The sequence below is a fragment of the Astyanax mexicanus genome, chromosome 3, assembly GCF_023375975.1.
Source record: "Astyanax mexicanus isolate ESR-SI-001 chromosome 3, AstMex3_surface, whole genome shotgun sequence".
Taxonomy (NCBI): Eukaryota; Metazoa; Chordata; class Actinopteri; order Characiformes; family Acestrorhamphidae; genus Astyanax; species Astyanax mexicanus.
Genome location: NC_064410.1, coordinates 21,970,145 through 21,985,216, shown reverse-complemented (window position 1 = coordinate 21,985,216; position 15,072 = coordinate 21,970,145). Strand labels below are relative to the sequence as shown.

The 15,072-nt window shown below is 35.6% G+C and overlaps 1 protein-coding gene across 1 annotated transcript; it reads right to left on the bottom strand.

The window, feature by feature from the left end:
- Positions 1 to 1,821: 1,821 nt before the first annotated feature.
- On the bottom strand, positions 1,822 to 15,011 carry sdha (succinate dehydrogenase complex, subunit A, flavoprotein (Fp)). The gene is made up of 15 exons (XM_007253066.4): positions 14,854 to 15,011; positions 10,877 to 10,960; positions 10,533 to 10,694; positions 9,131 to 9,274; positions 8,543 to 8,707; positions 8,113 to 8,261; positions 7,794 to 7,918; positions 7,434 to 7,602; positions 6,483 to 6,678; positions 5,969 to 6,140; positions 5,683 to 5,801; positions 4,015 to 4,126; positions 3,695 to 3,825; positions 3,439 to 3,552; positions 1,822 to 2,362 (listed from the first exon to the last, which is right to left on the bottom strand). Exons 1-15 carry the CDS (start codon positions 14,911 to 14,913, stop codon positions 2,276 to 2,278), a joined length of 1,989 nt encoding a protein of 662 aa, XP_007253128.1. The 5' UTR covers positions 14,914 to 15,011; the 3' UTR covers positions 1,822 to 2,275.
- Between the last annotated feature and the right edge of the window lie 61 nt (positions 15,012 to 15,072).

The window sequence follows — 15,072 nt, the reverse complement described above, 5'->3', positions numbered from 1 at the left end:
AATTATATTAATTATACTGTATTATTTTCATAATGTAATACATTAAGGTAGTAATGTAACTAATTATTATAACTTACTATAACTGTAATGTGAGGTCCAGTTTTCAGAAAAAGTTGTTTATACTTATCTTACATGAATTATCTACTAAAGAAGTGACCTAATTTTGTGCTAGTTTGTTATTGTCTGTTAGTTTTCAATAATTGTTTAATGTGTCATTGTTTCATTACTTTTGATTTGTTCTGTAAAGTAAATTCTATGTTTTCTTGTTTAATTGTGTAAATGTAAAAATTTTTCAATGGAAAAAATGATTTAATATTATTTTACTGTGATTTTTTTGTTCATAAAGGAAAAAAAGGAAAAAATATCTGAAGTAGAAAATATATTGTAAAAAAATCTTAGATAAAGTCTTAAAGATATCTTTTTTGCCAAACAGATGTAAAGAAAAAGTAACCCATATAGCAAAAGGATGCATAAGTATGTTTCAATGCATAAGCTATAGCAAAAGAATGTTGAATCTCCAACGTCAGAATTTGTGCTCATTATTTTTAACATTGATTCAACATGTATGATTTGTATTGATCTTTACTTACATGAAATATGTAAATATTATTTATATTCTGTTTTCTTTGTGTTCTTGCAGTGTAGAATATGTCTAAATAATAATTATTCATATTAATATTATTATTTATGCACCTTGTTCCTAAAAGCGTAGTTAAAAAAGGTGAATTGTTTAACCAACTTAAATAAATTGCTTCAATCAGTTACACATAATTGAATTATTTTTTTTCTAAATCAAGTTAACAATTTCTGTAACATGTGAAATCCACCGGAGATCCTATGTAAACCTATAGTTACACAGAGGTGGGTAGTCCAGGTCCAGAACATTGAAAATCCACCCCGGGGTTGGCAGAGACACAGTAGTGATAGAGGTAGAGAGAGAGACATAGCAGCAACAACACAATACAATGTTTTAAAATTTTTGATGATTACTCTGACTGTAGATAAGGGCATCTGCAGGTGAGTAGCTATTTTCTTCTGATTTATGAAGGTGTGTGACACCATATTTATACCCCAGGGAAACAGGAAGTGATGAATTACTAATTAAGGGGTTCTACCCCTTAATAAATGACCCACTTTATAAATTATCCACTGTAGAAACAACATAAATAGTGAAAAAACATTTATTTTGTAATTCATTGTTAGGGGTGCCAATAATTGTGGATATGGTCATTTTATTAAAAATTATTATTTCTTAGTCAGGATTTTTTTTATTAATTTGAGTTGAAGGTTGTTTTTTCTAGTTAAAAAAAATTGAAGACAATTTTTAAGTGAGATTATGCTTCTGCAGTAAATATTACATTTATTTTAAGGCTTTTAACACATTTTAACTACGGGTGCCAATAATTATGGAGGGCGCTCTACCTAACTGATGTAATCACAGCAGCCCTGTTTCAAGTCAGGAGCAGAAAATGCCCCTTTCCATTAAAGCTTCTTTAACAGGCAGCCCAAGATGTAAGAACTACATCCATCGAAATATTACTTTATTCTTCATAATATTACGACTTTAACCTTTTTTATTTTTTTTAAGTGGCCATAAAAAGCCATTGTAGTTTTAAGAAACACAACTAACATGAATATAGGTCTAAAAACATGCTTTTACGAAACTAGATGTGTACTGCAAGCAAAAGTGAACACAATTTTCTAAAAAGTAAATGCTTGCTTCTGACAAAGTACATGCATTATTTTCTGCTAAATATTATTCAAAACCTGGGATTGGCTGCCCACACTTTAACATACAACTAAATAATAAATCATGCCTAATATGGTGAGACAAACAAATCAATTTTATTTGTAAGTCTGTTTATGTCTTCTTGCCAAAACACATACACAAAAACACCATCATGCAGAAAAGTTCTCAGATTAGGAATAGATGGAATTTGTCAATAACCTTAAACAGATCTACTGAACACTAAACATGCAGTATCACCAGGATTACGCCAATATAAATATAGAAGGCATATAGAAGCTGGACACAACCAATTTGTACATATCTGCATAAAAGCACAGATTCATTTTATTTGTCAGAAATAACAAAACGAAACCTTTTTTTGAGTTAAAGAACATACAATATACAACAGACCTCAAAACACTAGATTTATTTAGAACTACCAGTACTGAAGCACTTCATGATGAGTCTGATTGGAGCAGAGTACACTTCAAAAGCATATTACTGATAAATGTGTAGGAGGCCTCAAATGTTAAAGTGCATTTGTGTTTAATAGGAACGGATAGCAGGAGGAATAGCAGCACAGTCTTCATTGTTCAGAGAGTCATCAATCACAGGCCTGTATTCCAGAGTGACCTGCAACATAAACAAAATGTTTCACTGAATTAACTGGAAAATCTGACATCAGTAAATGCAGTAATTCAGGTTGTTTATTATTTATTCTCAGAAAAAAAACAGCATTCAATTAATTAGAAAACAACATACACTTTTTTTCAAAACATTTCTACATCAATATACCGTACTTAAAGTTCTTTAATTTTCCCAAAATTGTCAGTGCACCGTATAATTTGGTGTGGTTCATGTATGAATTTTATCAGTCAAGTTGTAAGGAGCAGTAACTCCACTCTGCTGAAGCACCGCGTTATACAAGAGTTTCAGTTTAGTTCTCCAGCACTGGGGCTGGAGTAGCATTAGCTGCTAAACACGCTAAACGCTAGCTCTTTTGGCATTCAGAGGTGAGTACATCAGACTGTAGTCTGCACGTTTACCGTGTTAAAACAAGCTACGTGGGATGAACGGCTAGCTAAAATCACCCTTGCTTACCGGAACACTAGGGGTTCCTCAGTTAGCTGCTAATGCTCCAGCCTTAGTGCTGGAGAAATTCAGGAATCTAAGCTTACTGTAAATAAACGGAAGCGCTCTACTCACCCAAATAAACAGTTTTCAGGAGAGAAATCTGTGTAGATTAACATCCAGTGCCCATTTTACTTCAAAAGAAAGTCTTTTTTTTTATTAGTTTTGTTAACTTAACTTAGCTTTACTTAACTTAGTTACCCCCCACCACCACACAGCGGCGAGACCTGCTGAATTAGAAGTTCCTTACAGTGTCTCTTAAAATTAAACTAATAATACAGTGCACCTTATGTATGAAAATAGACCAAAAAACATACGTTCATTGATAGTGTGCCTTATAATCCGGTGTCCCTTATAGTGCACAAAATACGATATGTATATAATCCAGTGGATAACTTCTGTCAGGAATAAAAGTACTGTGTATGTACTTTTGTTCAACAGTGCAAATTTAACCTCAATGGTACAACAATCCTTTTAGTCTAAATGCATCCCCTAATAACAAAAAATTTTTTTGTATAAATATTTGTCCTAAATATAGGACAAATATTTAAAAATAAAGATTTTAAAAAGCAGTATACCTTTCCTGTTTTAGGATCTACATAAGAGAGTGTGTGCTTCCTCCAGTGCTGCTCAAAAGGCTTCTTCTCTTGTCCCTGTAGGGGCTTGGAGTAATCATACTCATCCACACGTTCCTATAACAGACCAGACACACAATCATCTTACTTCTGTACCTTGAGTTTTGGCACTTATTTGAATACAATTACAGATTCATAACACAATGAATAGTTGCTTTGAAGACATGCATGGTGAAAACATGACTTGAATTAAACTTGCCTTGAAATCCTCACGGGCATGAGCCCCCCTGCTTTCTTTGCGGGCCTCAGCTGCGTTGATAGTCTGCACAGCATTGAGCATCAGGTTCTGGAGCTCTAAAGTCTCCACCAGGTCAGTGTTCCAAACAATACCTGGTTAAACAGAACACAAGTAAAGGTTGTGAATCATTTATTTCAGGTATGTTATAGCTGTGCTCCAAACTAACAAATATATATTACACACTATATAGCTTATGCTCTTTAATTTAATGTGTATAGCACTGCAGCTCCAGTATGTTGACAGTATGTTTAATTTCAAGTTTTTAATTCCAAAAGACAAACCTCTGTCAAATGTTTTGACGTCATCCAATGTCTGATAGATGGCATCCATTTTGACACATCCCTCTTTTAGAACATCTCCAGTACGAAATACAGCAGCATGGGCCTGCATGGTCTGAAAGGATCAGGTTCAAGAAGGGAAGATTAAGATTTTAATTAATTTAAAAATAAGTAAACAGTAGTGAAAACCATTATTTTACCTTGTGGTATCTTAAAAGGGTTTTAACCAGAAACAAAAACTGTCTGCCTTGGTCACTGGGGTCAATGGGATCACTAAACAAACCCTACAGTATTGCCTGAGTAGCAGGATAAACCCCTGTACCTAACTAGTATTGTTACAAGACATCTTGCTTCTAAAGCATCTATTGTTTTGGAAGATTTTATTAAGATTCTTGCAATATTCAGTTTCAAAAAACTAAACTGAATTGATTTTGTTTAACAGTCTAGTCTTGTTTGTTTTTTTTTGTTTTGTTTTTTTTATTCCAGCTACCTGAAGCAGTGTTACTTTCTTTCTTTTCCCATGCTTGACCATGGTGCAGAGATGTTGTCTTAAATAGCCAGTAATTCACTGGGCCCTATAAAAGACCCTGAGCAAGGCGCATTACAATACTCACTGCTTTCTTACACTCCCCCAACAGTCTATTTTCATGCTATATTTTCACTACCTGTGTCAATAAAATAGCGACAGAGAATACAAATATATCTATGCCGATGGGCGTGGTGGTCTGTAAGTGGGGTCTGTTTAGGTAAATTTCTGGTGTATTGCTCTAAAACACAGGTGCACCACTGACTGATTAAAACCCTGACTACAAACAACAGTCAGACGTTTATTCCTATCTACGTTACACAGGTGCATACACCCTATCTCACTACACAAACACAGGGACATGCTGCAGTCAGCAAAACCCACTTTTAAATCAACAAAATAAACAAAATACAGAATAAAATAACTTTGCTGTTCCTGTAAATGACCTGCTCACGCACCTTCACAGTGTGAATGCGCAGGTTAGTTTCTTCTGCTAAGAAGTGTAAAAGTTCTGCACCCTTAAATTAGCAATCTGCCAAATCTTAAACAGAATGGCAAGTGACACGCTGATTACTTTATTTCACGTTACGCCAAAAACACACCCATGATTAATTTAGAGAATTAGTACATGCCTTTAAAGCATTTCCAGCCTAGCAAAGTGTCCTCATGATACCAAACACACAACGACATGCCTTAAATCAAGCTGCGCAGTACACAGTAAACAGCTTGCTTATAGAACTCTACAACAGGGCCCAATGTGTATGCAAATAATGTGTTACTGCATTAGTTAAACAGTATTCTATTCACTTTTAGTTGGAGTGTAGCAGTTATCAGGAGGAGGAGATCTGGATAAACTTTAGCGAGAGTTTTTAAGTCGAGTTTTTGAGTCGTTTTATTCCTATAACTAGCCTATAAATCATATGAAATATTAGTATCGAAATAGTATTTAAACCATGTTCAACGACAGTTCCAGTGGCTCTAGTATAACATATAGACTATACCTGCAGTTATACTGAGAAACAACTACACCTGCAGTTATACTGGAGAAACAAAAAAACAAAAACACCCCCCCCCCTCCAAAAAAAACAGGCAGTATCTTGCAATGTTACACATTTTAAAAGTGAAATGACTTGATGATCTGGTACCTTCTGCATATTGAGCCTAATCTCAGAGGTCCTCATACTGCCTTTAGCAAAGCGGATTTTGTCCAAATTAGCAACTGACTCCTCTCCTGCGTTTGGTTTCAGGGGTGAAAGCTTCTCTCCTATGAATTAAAACAAGCACAATACATCTTTTGTCACAAAATTTCTGTTTATAAAGTATTAGATAACATTACTGTAGGCACTGTTAAGAATGTGCATACTAAACGTAAATAAATGCTTATTGAGTTATGTGTCATTTGGTGAAATTTTTTAGAAAGTGTGCACTTACCTGGCTTATCATTCTCAGCAATGGTCAGGGCACAGGCACGACCAAACACAACCAGATCCAGCAAAGAGTTGGCTCCCAGGCGATTGGCACCATGTACAGAGGCACAGCCAGCTTCTCCACATGCATATAACCCTGGCACTACCTGGTCTTTACCATCTTTGTAAGTAATAGCCTATAAAGATACAATAAAAAAAAATAATACAATTTTGTTAAAAATAATCAAAGCATCATGTGAAATTGTCTCTCTTGTGAATTTCCTTATGACATTTAGAAACATGCTGCTTCCTAAATATTTGACTCCTCCACAATTTGTACACAAAAGTGTTCTCTTAGATCATAGATCAACTATGGTTGAGGTTGAGATTTGGGTACGATTTACAGAATTCAGAAATTGTATTTAACTTAATACTCATCTTTTTGATGTTTTTTTTTTTAATAACACACCTAAACTCCACTAGATATTTTCACCCAACAATTATGTATATGATAAAAACAACAATCTATATATGAATACCTGTCCCTTGTAGTTGGTGGGAATGCCTCCCATGTTGTAGTGGACTGTGGGCAAGACAGGGATAGGCTCTTTGGTGACATCCACCCCAGCAAATATCATAGCAGTTTCTGAGATTCCGGGCAGGCGGGTAGCCAGCTGCTGAGGAGGAAGGTGGTGGAGCTGCAGATAAACATGGTCCTTCTCTGGCCCTACACCTCTAAAAAAAAAAAAAAAAAAAGAGAGATAATGCATTATTTGTTAATAAAATATGTACCTAGATACCTAGAATTAAATGTTTCATAAAATACAACATATGGACTATAAACACTGCATGTACTTTGGCATGTAAACAGATAAGCATGATCAGATTAGCAAGAATAGTACATTATTTTTGTATTGTATAGTTTTAAATGAACAAAAGGTTTGAATATCCAGATTTTTAATAGAAAAAAAAGTGTCAAACCATAATTATAATAGTAGACTAGGGCTGGGCAATATAGAAAAAAATCTTATCACAATTTTTCCTATCAGTTGATATCGATATGCATCATGATAAATATGAAATCACTGTCACATTTAAAGATTTCTAACATTAATATCACAATATTAACTCCTGTGCTAAAGACCCTCTCGACCAGGGAGTTATATACTGCACTTATTGGTATCATATTGTAGCATCTGGCTGGAGGCGTTAAAAGTATGAATGAGAGACCTTTACAGTTGCCACTTTATTGCTGGAACTGCCAATGGTTGCTTTTGGCCAGAACCACGTGAAAATAACAACAGGCTAGCAAGCTAACAAGCTAACAGGCTAAAACTAGCACACACACAATCCCAGAACAAATTTTATAGTGGAAAAGTTATTTAGGGATAACTATCATTATCGTTTTATCGCACAAATTTAAACAGTTTTCATTAGTCAATAAAGTTAATCTTAAAGAGCCAAGGCCTAACTAGTTGGAAGCCCCATACCTTCCCTCGCGAATTTCAATAGTCATGGAGCGCGACACCACATCCCTGGAGGCCAAGTCTTTAGCATTTGGAGCGTAGCGTTCCATAAACCGTTCACCTTCACTGTTGATCAAAATTCCACCTTCTCCACGACAGCCTTCTGTGATCAGGCAACCAGCTCCATAGATACCTAGAGGAGCACAAAAATAATTTATATATGTAAATATATTATTATATCATTTATGATTAGTAACTGTTATTGAACTGATTAATATATGTTTTGATAAATGGTAAGTGAAGGAACAAAGCTTAAATGTCAAAAGATAAATTTTACCCCAGTGTAAAACCAAATGAGTGAATCAAACAAAATGTGTTCCTAACCTGTGGGGTGGAACTGAACAAACTCCAGGTCCTGACACGGCAGGCCAGCACGTGTAACCATGGCATTACCATCTCCTGTGCTAGTGTGGGCTGAGGTGCAGCTGAAATATGTGCGGCCATAACCACTGCAGAGACACAAATGTTTGGTGTACATTTTTAACACATTTAAAATACAGTTTAAAAACATATTGCATCATGTTCATTACATAGAAATTCAGAAATAAATAACTGCAATAATGATTTAATAAGAGTGTAACTAAATTAGCTTATTCACAAGCACAAATAGCTGTAAACGTTAACTGTGTATTTTTTTTCCTACCCTGTGGCAATTACTGTGTTCTTGGCTCTGATGCGGTGGATGGATCCATCCTCCATGCAGAGTGCAATGACTCCTTTACACTCTCCATCTTCCATCAGCAGGTCCAGAGCAAAATACTCCACAAAGTAGCTTGTGTCGTACCTCAGAGACTATAGAAAAATAATTTAGGTGAGGATGATTTTTTTTTTTTTTGTCATGTTGGCAAACAGCTTTTTTCAATTCTTGCCCCCTTAAATTAGAACAAGTTACACTTTGTAGTCTAGTCTTAGAGATACTGACAACACAAACTCTGCAACACAAAGCCAATTTCAACTTATTTGTGTTGGGAAACATTTGTATGTGTTTGAATTATGTAAAGAATTCCTAATACACTAACTACAAATTCCATTTTACCCATTATAGAGGGCCAGTAATTACAGACAGGACTCACCCGTCCATAGAGAGTGTGCAGAAGAGAGTGACCCGTCCTGTCAGCCACACAGCAGCACCTGTGAGCCTGTCCTCCTTTTCCATACTTCAAACTCTGCCCTCCGAAAGCACGCTGGTAGATCTTTCCATCCTCTGTACGACTGAAGGGCATACCGAAGTTCTCCAGCTAAAATGGTAAATATGGAGCGAAATAAATCACAGAAATGTCAGATCATAGCATCTGATTCCCTAAAGTACAGATAAAGAACAAAGTCACATCCTCTACTTAGTGGTAATTAGCTTTACATGACATGGCTATTAACTAGGACTTCTGATAACTACTAAATGTTTTACTAATAATAGTACTAATATTTTTAAATGGCCGCTGTGTAATTAACATTTATCTAGGGTACAGTTTGATAGATTTAATGATCATGAATTGAAAGTAAAAATGTTAAATTTCTGTAAAATGCACAGACTGACCCATTTTTTTCTGCTTTGAACACTGCATCATCTACACTGTGGCCTGTGACTTTTCCGATCCCAGAATTTTTACAATCCATATTGTGCCCTTCTGTGTTTGTGGGTGTGCATGCACATTCTCACTCACCTCAACCACTGCAGCAGGGGCTTGCTCAGTCATATAGTGAATGGCATCTTGATCTCCCAACCAATCGGATCCTTTAACCGTGTCATAAAAATGCCACCGCCAGTCATCTTCCTCCATGTTGCCGAGAGCTGCATTGATTCCACCCTAAACATAAAAAGTCAAGTCATTTAGAAGTGTACAAGTTTAATAATTGTTTGATTAACTGTGTAACCAATTCCATGCCATGCCAGCAAACACCCCCCACCCCACTCTAAAGGGACACTGGTCTACAGCATGGCCCAGGGTGTTCAGTCTGGTTGCATTAGCTTATGTGCACTTGGATTAGCTTGGATAAACCAGATATTCTTTTTAAATGATAAAAGACAGACAATTGGACAATATAGTGTCAGCTTAAAATAAAATAAAAATGTAAAGCATTTATTGCTATGGGAACATGTATTCACCACAACATTACTCAAGTGCTAAATCTTTTACTAACCTGGGTTTTTTTTACATCATTATTACAAATCAAAGAAATCAAAGCAACCAAATCAAGCTACTCCATCAAACAATTAAATCAACTGTAAAAACTAAACAGAGTAGCAACAAATACAAATAAATTTGATTTCAGTCTTTCTAAAACTGCCTAAATATTAAAAATATGAGTCAGCATCCCAGACAAGGATTAAAGGGATAGTTCGGTATTTTTGACATGAGTCTGTATGGCATCAGCATAACCAGTGTCGTGCATCCACACTGACTTACCCCCCACAGCGTCCTGTGAGCCGAGTTCTTGTCCAGTTTAGGTCAAAGCGAAAGTAGTCCGGCATGTTTGCTGGGGTCAGGAAAATAACTCCTTTTTCTTCCCAAAGCAGTACGTGTTCAAAAGAGTGATTTATTTACATCACAAAAAACTAACCCTGCAAAAGTCACGCCTCGTAAATCACTTGGGTCCTACTTTCTCTCATTTCGTATCAGTGCGCGCCATTCCGACAGCGAGCTGCGCACGCGTCAACAAGCGAGAAGTAAACAAAGCGACCCAAACACGTAGGCTAGCTGTCAGGTTGCAGCGCTGCGCGCATTGATATGGAACGAGAGAAAGTAGGACCCAAGTGATTTACGAGGCGTGACTTTTGCAGGGTTAGTTTTTTGTGATGTAAATAAATCACTCTTTTGAACACGTACTGCTTTGGGAAGAAAAAGGAGTTATTTTCCTGACCCCAGCAAACATGCCGGACTACTTTCGCTTTGACCTAAACTGGACAAGAACTCGGCTCACAGGACGCTGTGGGGGGTAAGTCAGTGTGGATGCACGACACTGGTTATGATGATGCCATACAGACTCATGTCAAAAATACCGAACTATCCCTTTAAGTCTAGTAATAGACTAAATTTTAATGAGATAAGAATCCTTGCTCATTACCTGTGCAGCCACAGTATGAGAGCGAGTGGGAAACAGTTTGGTGACGCATGCTGTATTGAAGCCAGCCTCTGACAGCCCAAATGCTGCACGTAATCCAGCACCTCCTGCTCCCACCACCACAGCATCAAACTCATGATCTACCACTGGATACTGTGTGGATATCTGTAACACAAAGCAGCCTCAATAACTTAGACTCAGTACAGACAATGCATCGTTTACATTTACAGACTAAATCATTTATTTCCACAATAAATTGAGTTCACAGACTGTTATTCTATTCTATTCAATTATATGTTTCATCCTAATTACGGTCAAAAATCACAAAAGAGAAAAAAATTACTTACAGCATCTGAGATTTTAGCTTCTCCTCTTTTTCCATGAATGGAGAAATGAAGTTTGCGTATGCCTTCTGGGAAAACAGCTGGCACCTAAAAGGAGAGTTAAACAATCAATTTAACTTGTTATTTAGTTTAACAGGTTAACGTTTTTATGGGTTAACAGTAGTTCATTAAATGAATGTCTCTGTAACTCATAAAATATGTTTTATTAATAAAAAATATTTATATTAGACCTTTCAGATCAATCCTAATAATATTTTTCCTTACTAAAATCCATTATTTTGAATTGTTATTTGCATACTCATTCTGCAATCCTTCTTATTTGTTACTAACTTTCATAAAAATATCACAGGTTCATAGCCAGTCACTTTGTATAACCATGTAAAAATACAGATTAATTACATTTTAATTAATTAAAAACCAAAATAAAAAATGTTAAATGCCTTATTAATGAAATAGCACAATGTCCAGTGTCCAAGTTAACAACATTTAGCTGGTACAAAGCAGTATTTCTCCAGTATTCTTCAGAAACATTTTCATGATTAGGTAGCAGAAATAAACAACTTTCAATATTGGGATTGTGGGTGGGGGTGAATGAAAGAGACACAGCATATATATTTCAGCATAGGAGTGGGCTTAAAAAATATTTTTAAAAATAATAATAAAATAATATTTTAGGGTATTTTTGGCAATATGACAAAACATTATTTTAACAGTGTACGGTAATACTGTAAAAATAAATATTAAAGGTTTTAGTATACAAGTGTTGTTCGTTCAATAGAAAATTAAACATAGAAAAATGTTTAAATGTTTGTTTATTTCATAAACAGTAACTTTTTCAAGATCCTGATTTTGTATAAAATAATAATAAAATTAGTATAACAAACTAAAACATATATATAACTTAACTTAAAAGTGTAGTATATTTAGTGCATGTAAACTGCAAACAACTGTGGGTAAATACAATAAATAGCACAACAAATACACAATATGCCATATTCTCCATACTCCATATCACAATGTGGAGTTTTTTTCTCTCTTCTCAGATTCTAACTTAACAGCAACACTAAATATAACTGCATAGACAGAGCAATGGCTTTCTACCACTTTCACACAATCTATGTAAACGCTTTTCAGTAAAAGGTGAAATAACAGGCAGACTTCAACCTAATGAAAGGCAAAACAAGATATCTGCTGCTGAATGATAAATTAACTGATTATCTGGTTAAAGACTGTTAATAATTAAAGATTTATGACCACAGTAAAGTCTTCCTCAGGACATTGCCCAGACACCACTTCTTGCACATCAGCTGTGTTCTAATGTTACAGTCATGTTAGTCAAAGCCAGATCATAACTTCTCTGTTCACAAAGACTTGTTTCTATTGAAATCTGCACCATTTGCACAGCTAGCACCATAGCAGTGGTACCAGTCGGATAAACTGTACACATATTGCTATTAGCAGCGTGTTAATTTTTATATAGCAAACAGTAGTATCCACGTTAGGTTTGGTAATGGGGATTCAACACCAGGATAGCTCACAGGCCATTTTCCTGGCATGAGTATTGGTTGGTTTCAGTGGATACTGTTGTGAGGGGGTCAGATACTTGCTTGTAGTCCAGTAAATGTTAGGAACTTCAGTGTTCCAGCTTTGGTTTGGGTAAAGATTCTGTATTCAGTGTTGTTAAATGAAAGGTGAATGATATGCAAGTATTTTTTAAAGCAGTCGTGTAAGTGTGTTTTTAATTGTTTTAAATAATTTTGCCAATGCAGAAAAAAGCTAAATTAAATAGTGCAGAACTGCATTTTTTAAGATTCTGTATGTATATTTCGAATACTTTTGATTGATCAGTGTTAAACTACTTATAAAAATAACAGGACAGACCAGTTATTCACTAAATTCAGGTGTTTCATTTACACCCATCGCCACAGGTGTATAAAATCAAGCATTTAGCCTTTCAGTCAGCTTTTGCAAAAATCATGAAAAAATTGGTGATTCTACAAAGTCCACTCAAAGTCAAAATCTCCCAATTTCACCATCAACTGAGAGTAAAATAATAATATAGAGGACTTTTTTTTTTTTTTTTTTTTAGAAAAACACAGCACACCGGTCACAAACCGAAAAAAAAAAAAAAAAAACTACATAAAGTTACAGAGTGATGCCAGGTGCAGAGAGTCACAGTGCATAAATTAGAGCTGCTCAATAAGGGCTGTTTTCCAAACCTGTGCACAGGGAGCTTCATGGCTGTTTTCTTGGCTGAGCAAGCCCTATGTCATTGAAATTAAGCCGAGTATTATATATTTATATAGTAATACTATATTTTCCTTTCAATGGAAAATCTTCATCCAAATTGCAGTGATGAAAACAGCTCCACAGTGTCAGATGGAGTAAAAAACAAGTTTTGTGTAGTGATAAATTAAGATTTTTTTTATCTGGCAGGCTATGGATGAATCTGGGGTTGACTGTGCTGTTCCAACTGTTCCAATGTTTGGTGGAAGAATGGAGAGCTATGGGGTTGTTTTTAGGAATTCAAGTAAGGACTGGGAGGTTAATAAAATTAACCTGATTAATCAAATTACTGTTTGCACTGTGTATAATATAAAAGCTACATTTACTGTTGAAGGGGGCTGCTTACTATTTATAATAATAATAATAATAATAATAATAATAATAATAATAATATATATATATATATATATGTGTGTGTGTGTGTGTATGTGTGTGCGTGTGTGTGTGTATATATATATATATATAGATAGATAGATAGATAGATAGATAGATAGATAGATAGATAGGTAGATAGATAGGTAGATAGATAGGTAGATAGATAAACTTAATGCTTCAGCATTTTAAGATATTTTGGACAACTATTTGCTTTCATCTTTGTGGAAAAAGTTGGGAAAGGTCCTTTTCTGTTCCGGCATGACTGTACCCCTGTGCACACATATTTAGTGGCTGGTCATTTGTTTTTGTTTCTTCCTTTGCATAGTATTGTACAAACATTATGTCTTTATGGGACAGTTTAGCTTGTGCTACATGACACAGTGGTAAATGTATACCCTTAAAAGTGTAACATATGATTAACCATCACTATAAAATGTTACATGTTAATTGTGCAACACATACTAGTTTCTAGTATATTTCAACCCACTCTATCAAACATAAATTAACAATTTGTTCAATGTGTAATTATAATTGTGTTTTAATAATTTTTATTTAGCAACACTTTAAAAGTGGATTTTAGCTGTAGGCATTTGCTTAAGGACTGTTGCAGCACCATGACAAAAGACAATGGAAGTTGACTGCAGGTGGGATTTTATTAAAAGTCTGGTTATTACGAACATAAAGGACAATTTCCGAGTTCTTATCTCTAAAATATATTAAAGCATGAGCACATGAAGGGCGATGGGAATAAGAAACACAAACAACAGCAGCTAACAAGCAACAATAATATCAGAACACAAAGGTTTTCCACTGAGAAGAGTTATACAATAATAACCACCATCATTATAATCATCATCATTAGCACCACCCCCATTAGAATTTAAAAAATAAGCCAGGTTCATGTAGTTAGGTTATTTTCTTTCATTGACCTTCAGTGTCAGAGGTTTACAGATGTAGAGCCCACAGCCAGCTACATTAACTACAATATACAACAACATGTGGTTAACAATAATAAAAGCATATCAAAATAGCTAACTATAGCTGGTATATATGTGTGGAAAAACTGAAGGAAATTTAACTGTTTTCCTGAGATATGACCGATATCCGAACTTTCATAACAGTGTACAGCACGGTTACTTAACGCTAGCTAGTTACGTTACCTAACGCTAGCAGGCTAGGCTAAGCTAGGCTAGCTAGTTTAGCTAGGCTAGTTAGCGGGGTTTGAGAGGCAGTAACAGGGTATATAAACAGCGGTACGCGCTGCTGTATGATAATGCTGTGTAAGAGCATTAAACTCCGAGGCTTTAAGAATTACTTACTGTTTTATACGACAGCACCCTCTTCCCGAGGACACGGTAGGCAGCTAGCGCCGCGGCCATGTTGCTAATGTGTTAATGACAGGTCTGAGTGCTGCCCTTCCTCTGCTGCTGGAGTTACTGCGGGAGTGTCAACCGACTGAAGAGCTGAACCGCCACCCACTGTACTGGAGCCAGAGCTCAGCCTGACGCAGTTTTAAATCATACAACAGCAGCGCTGTC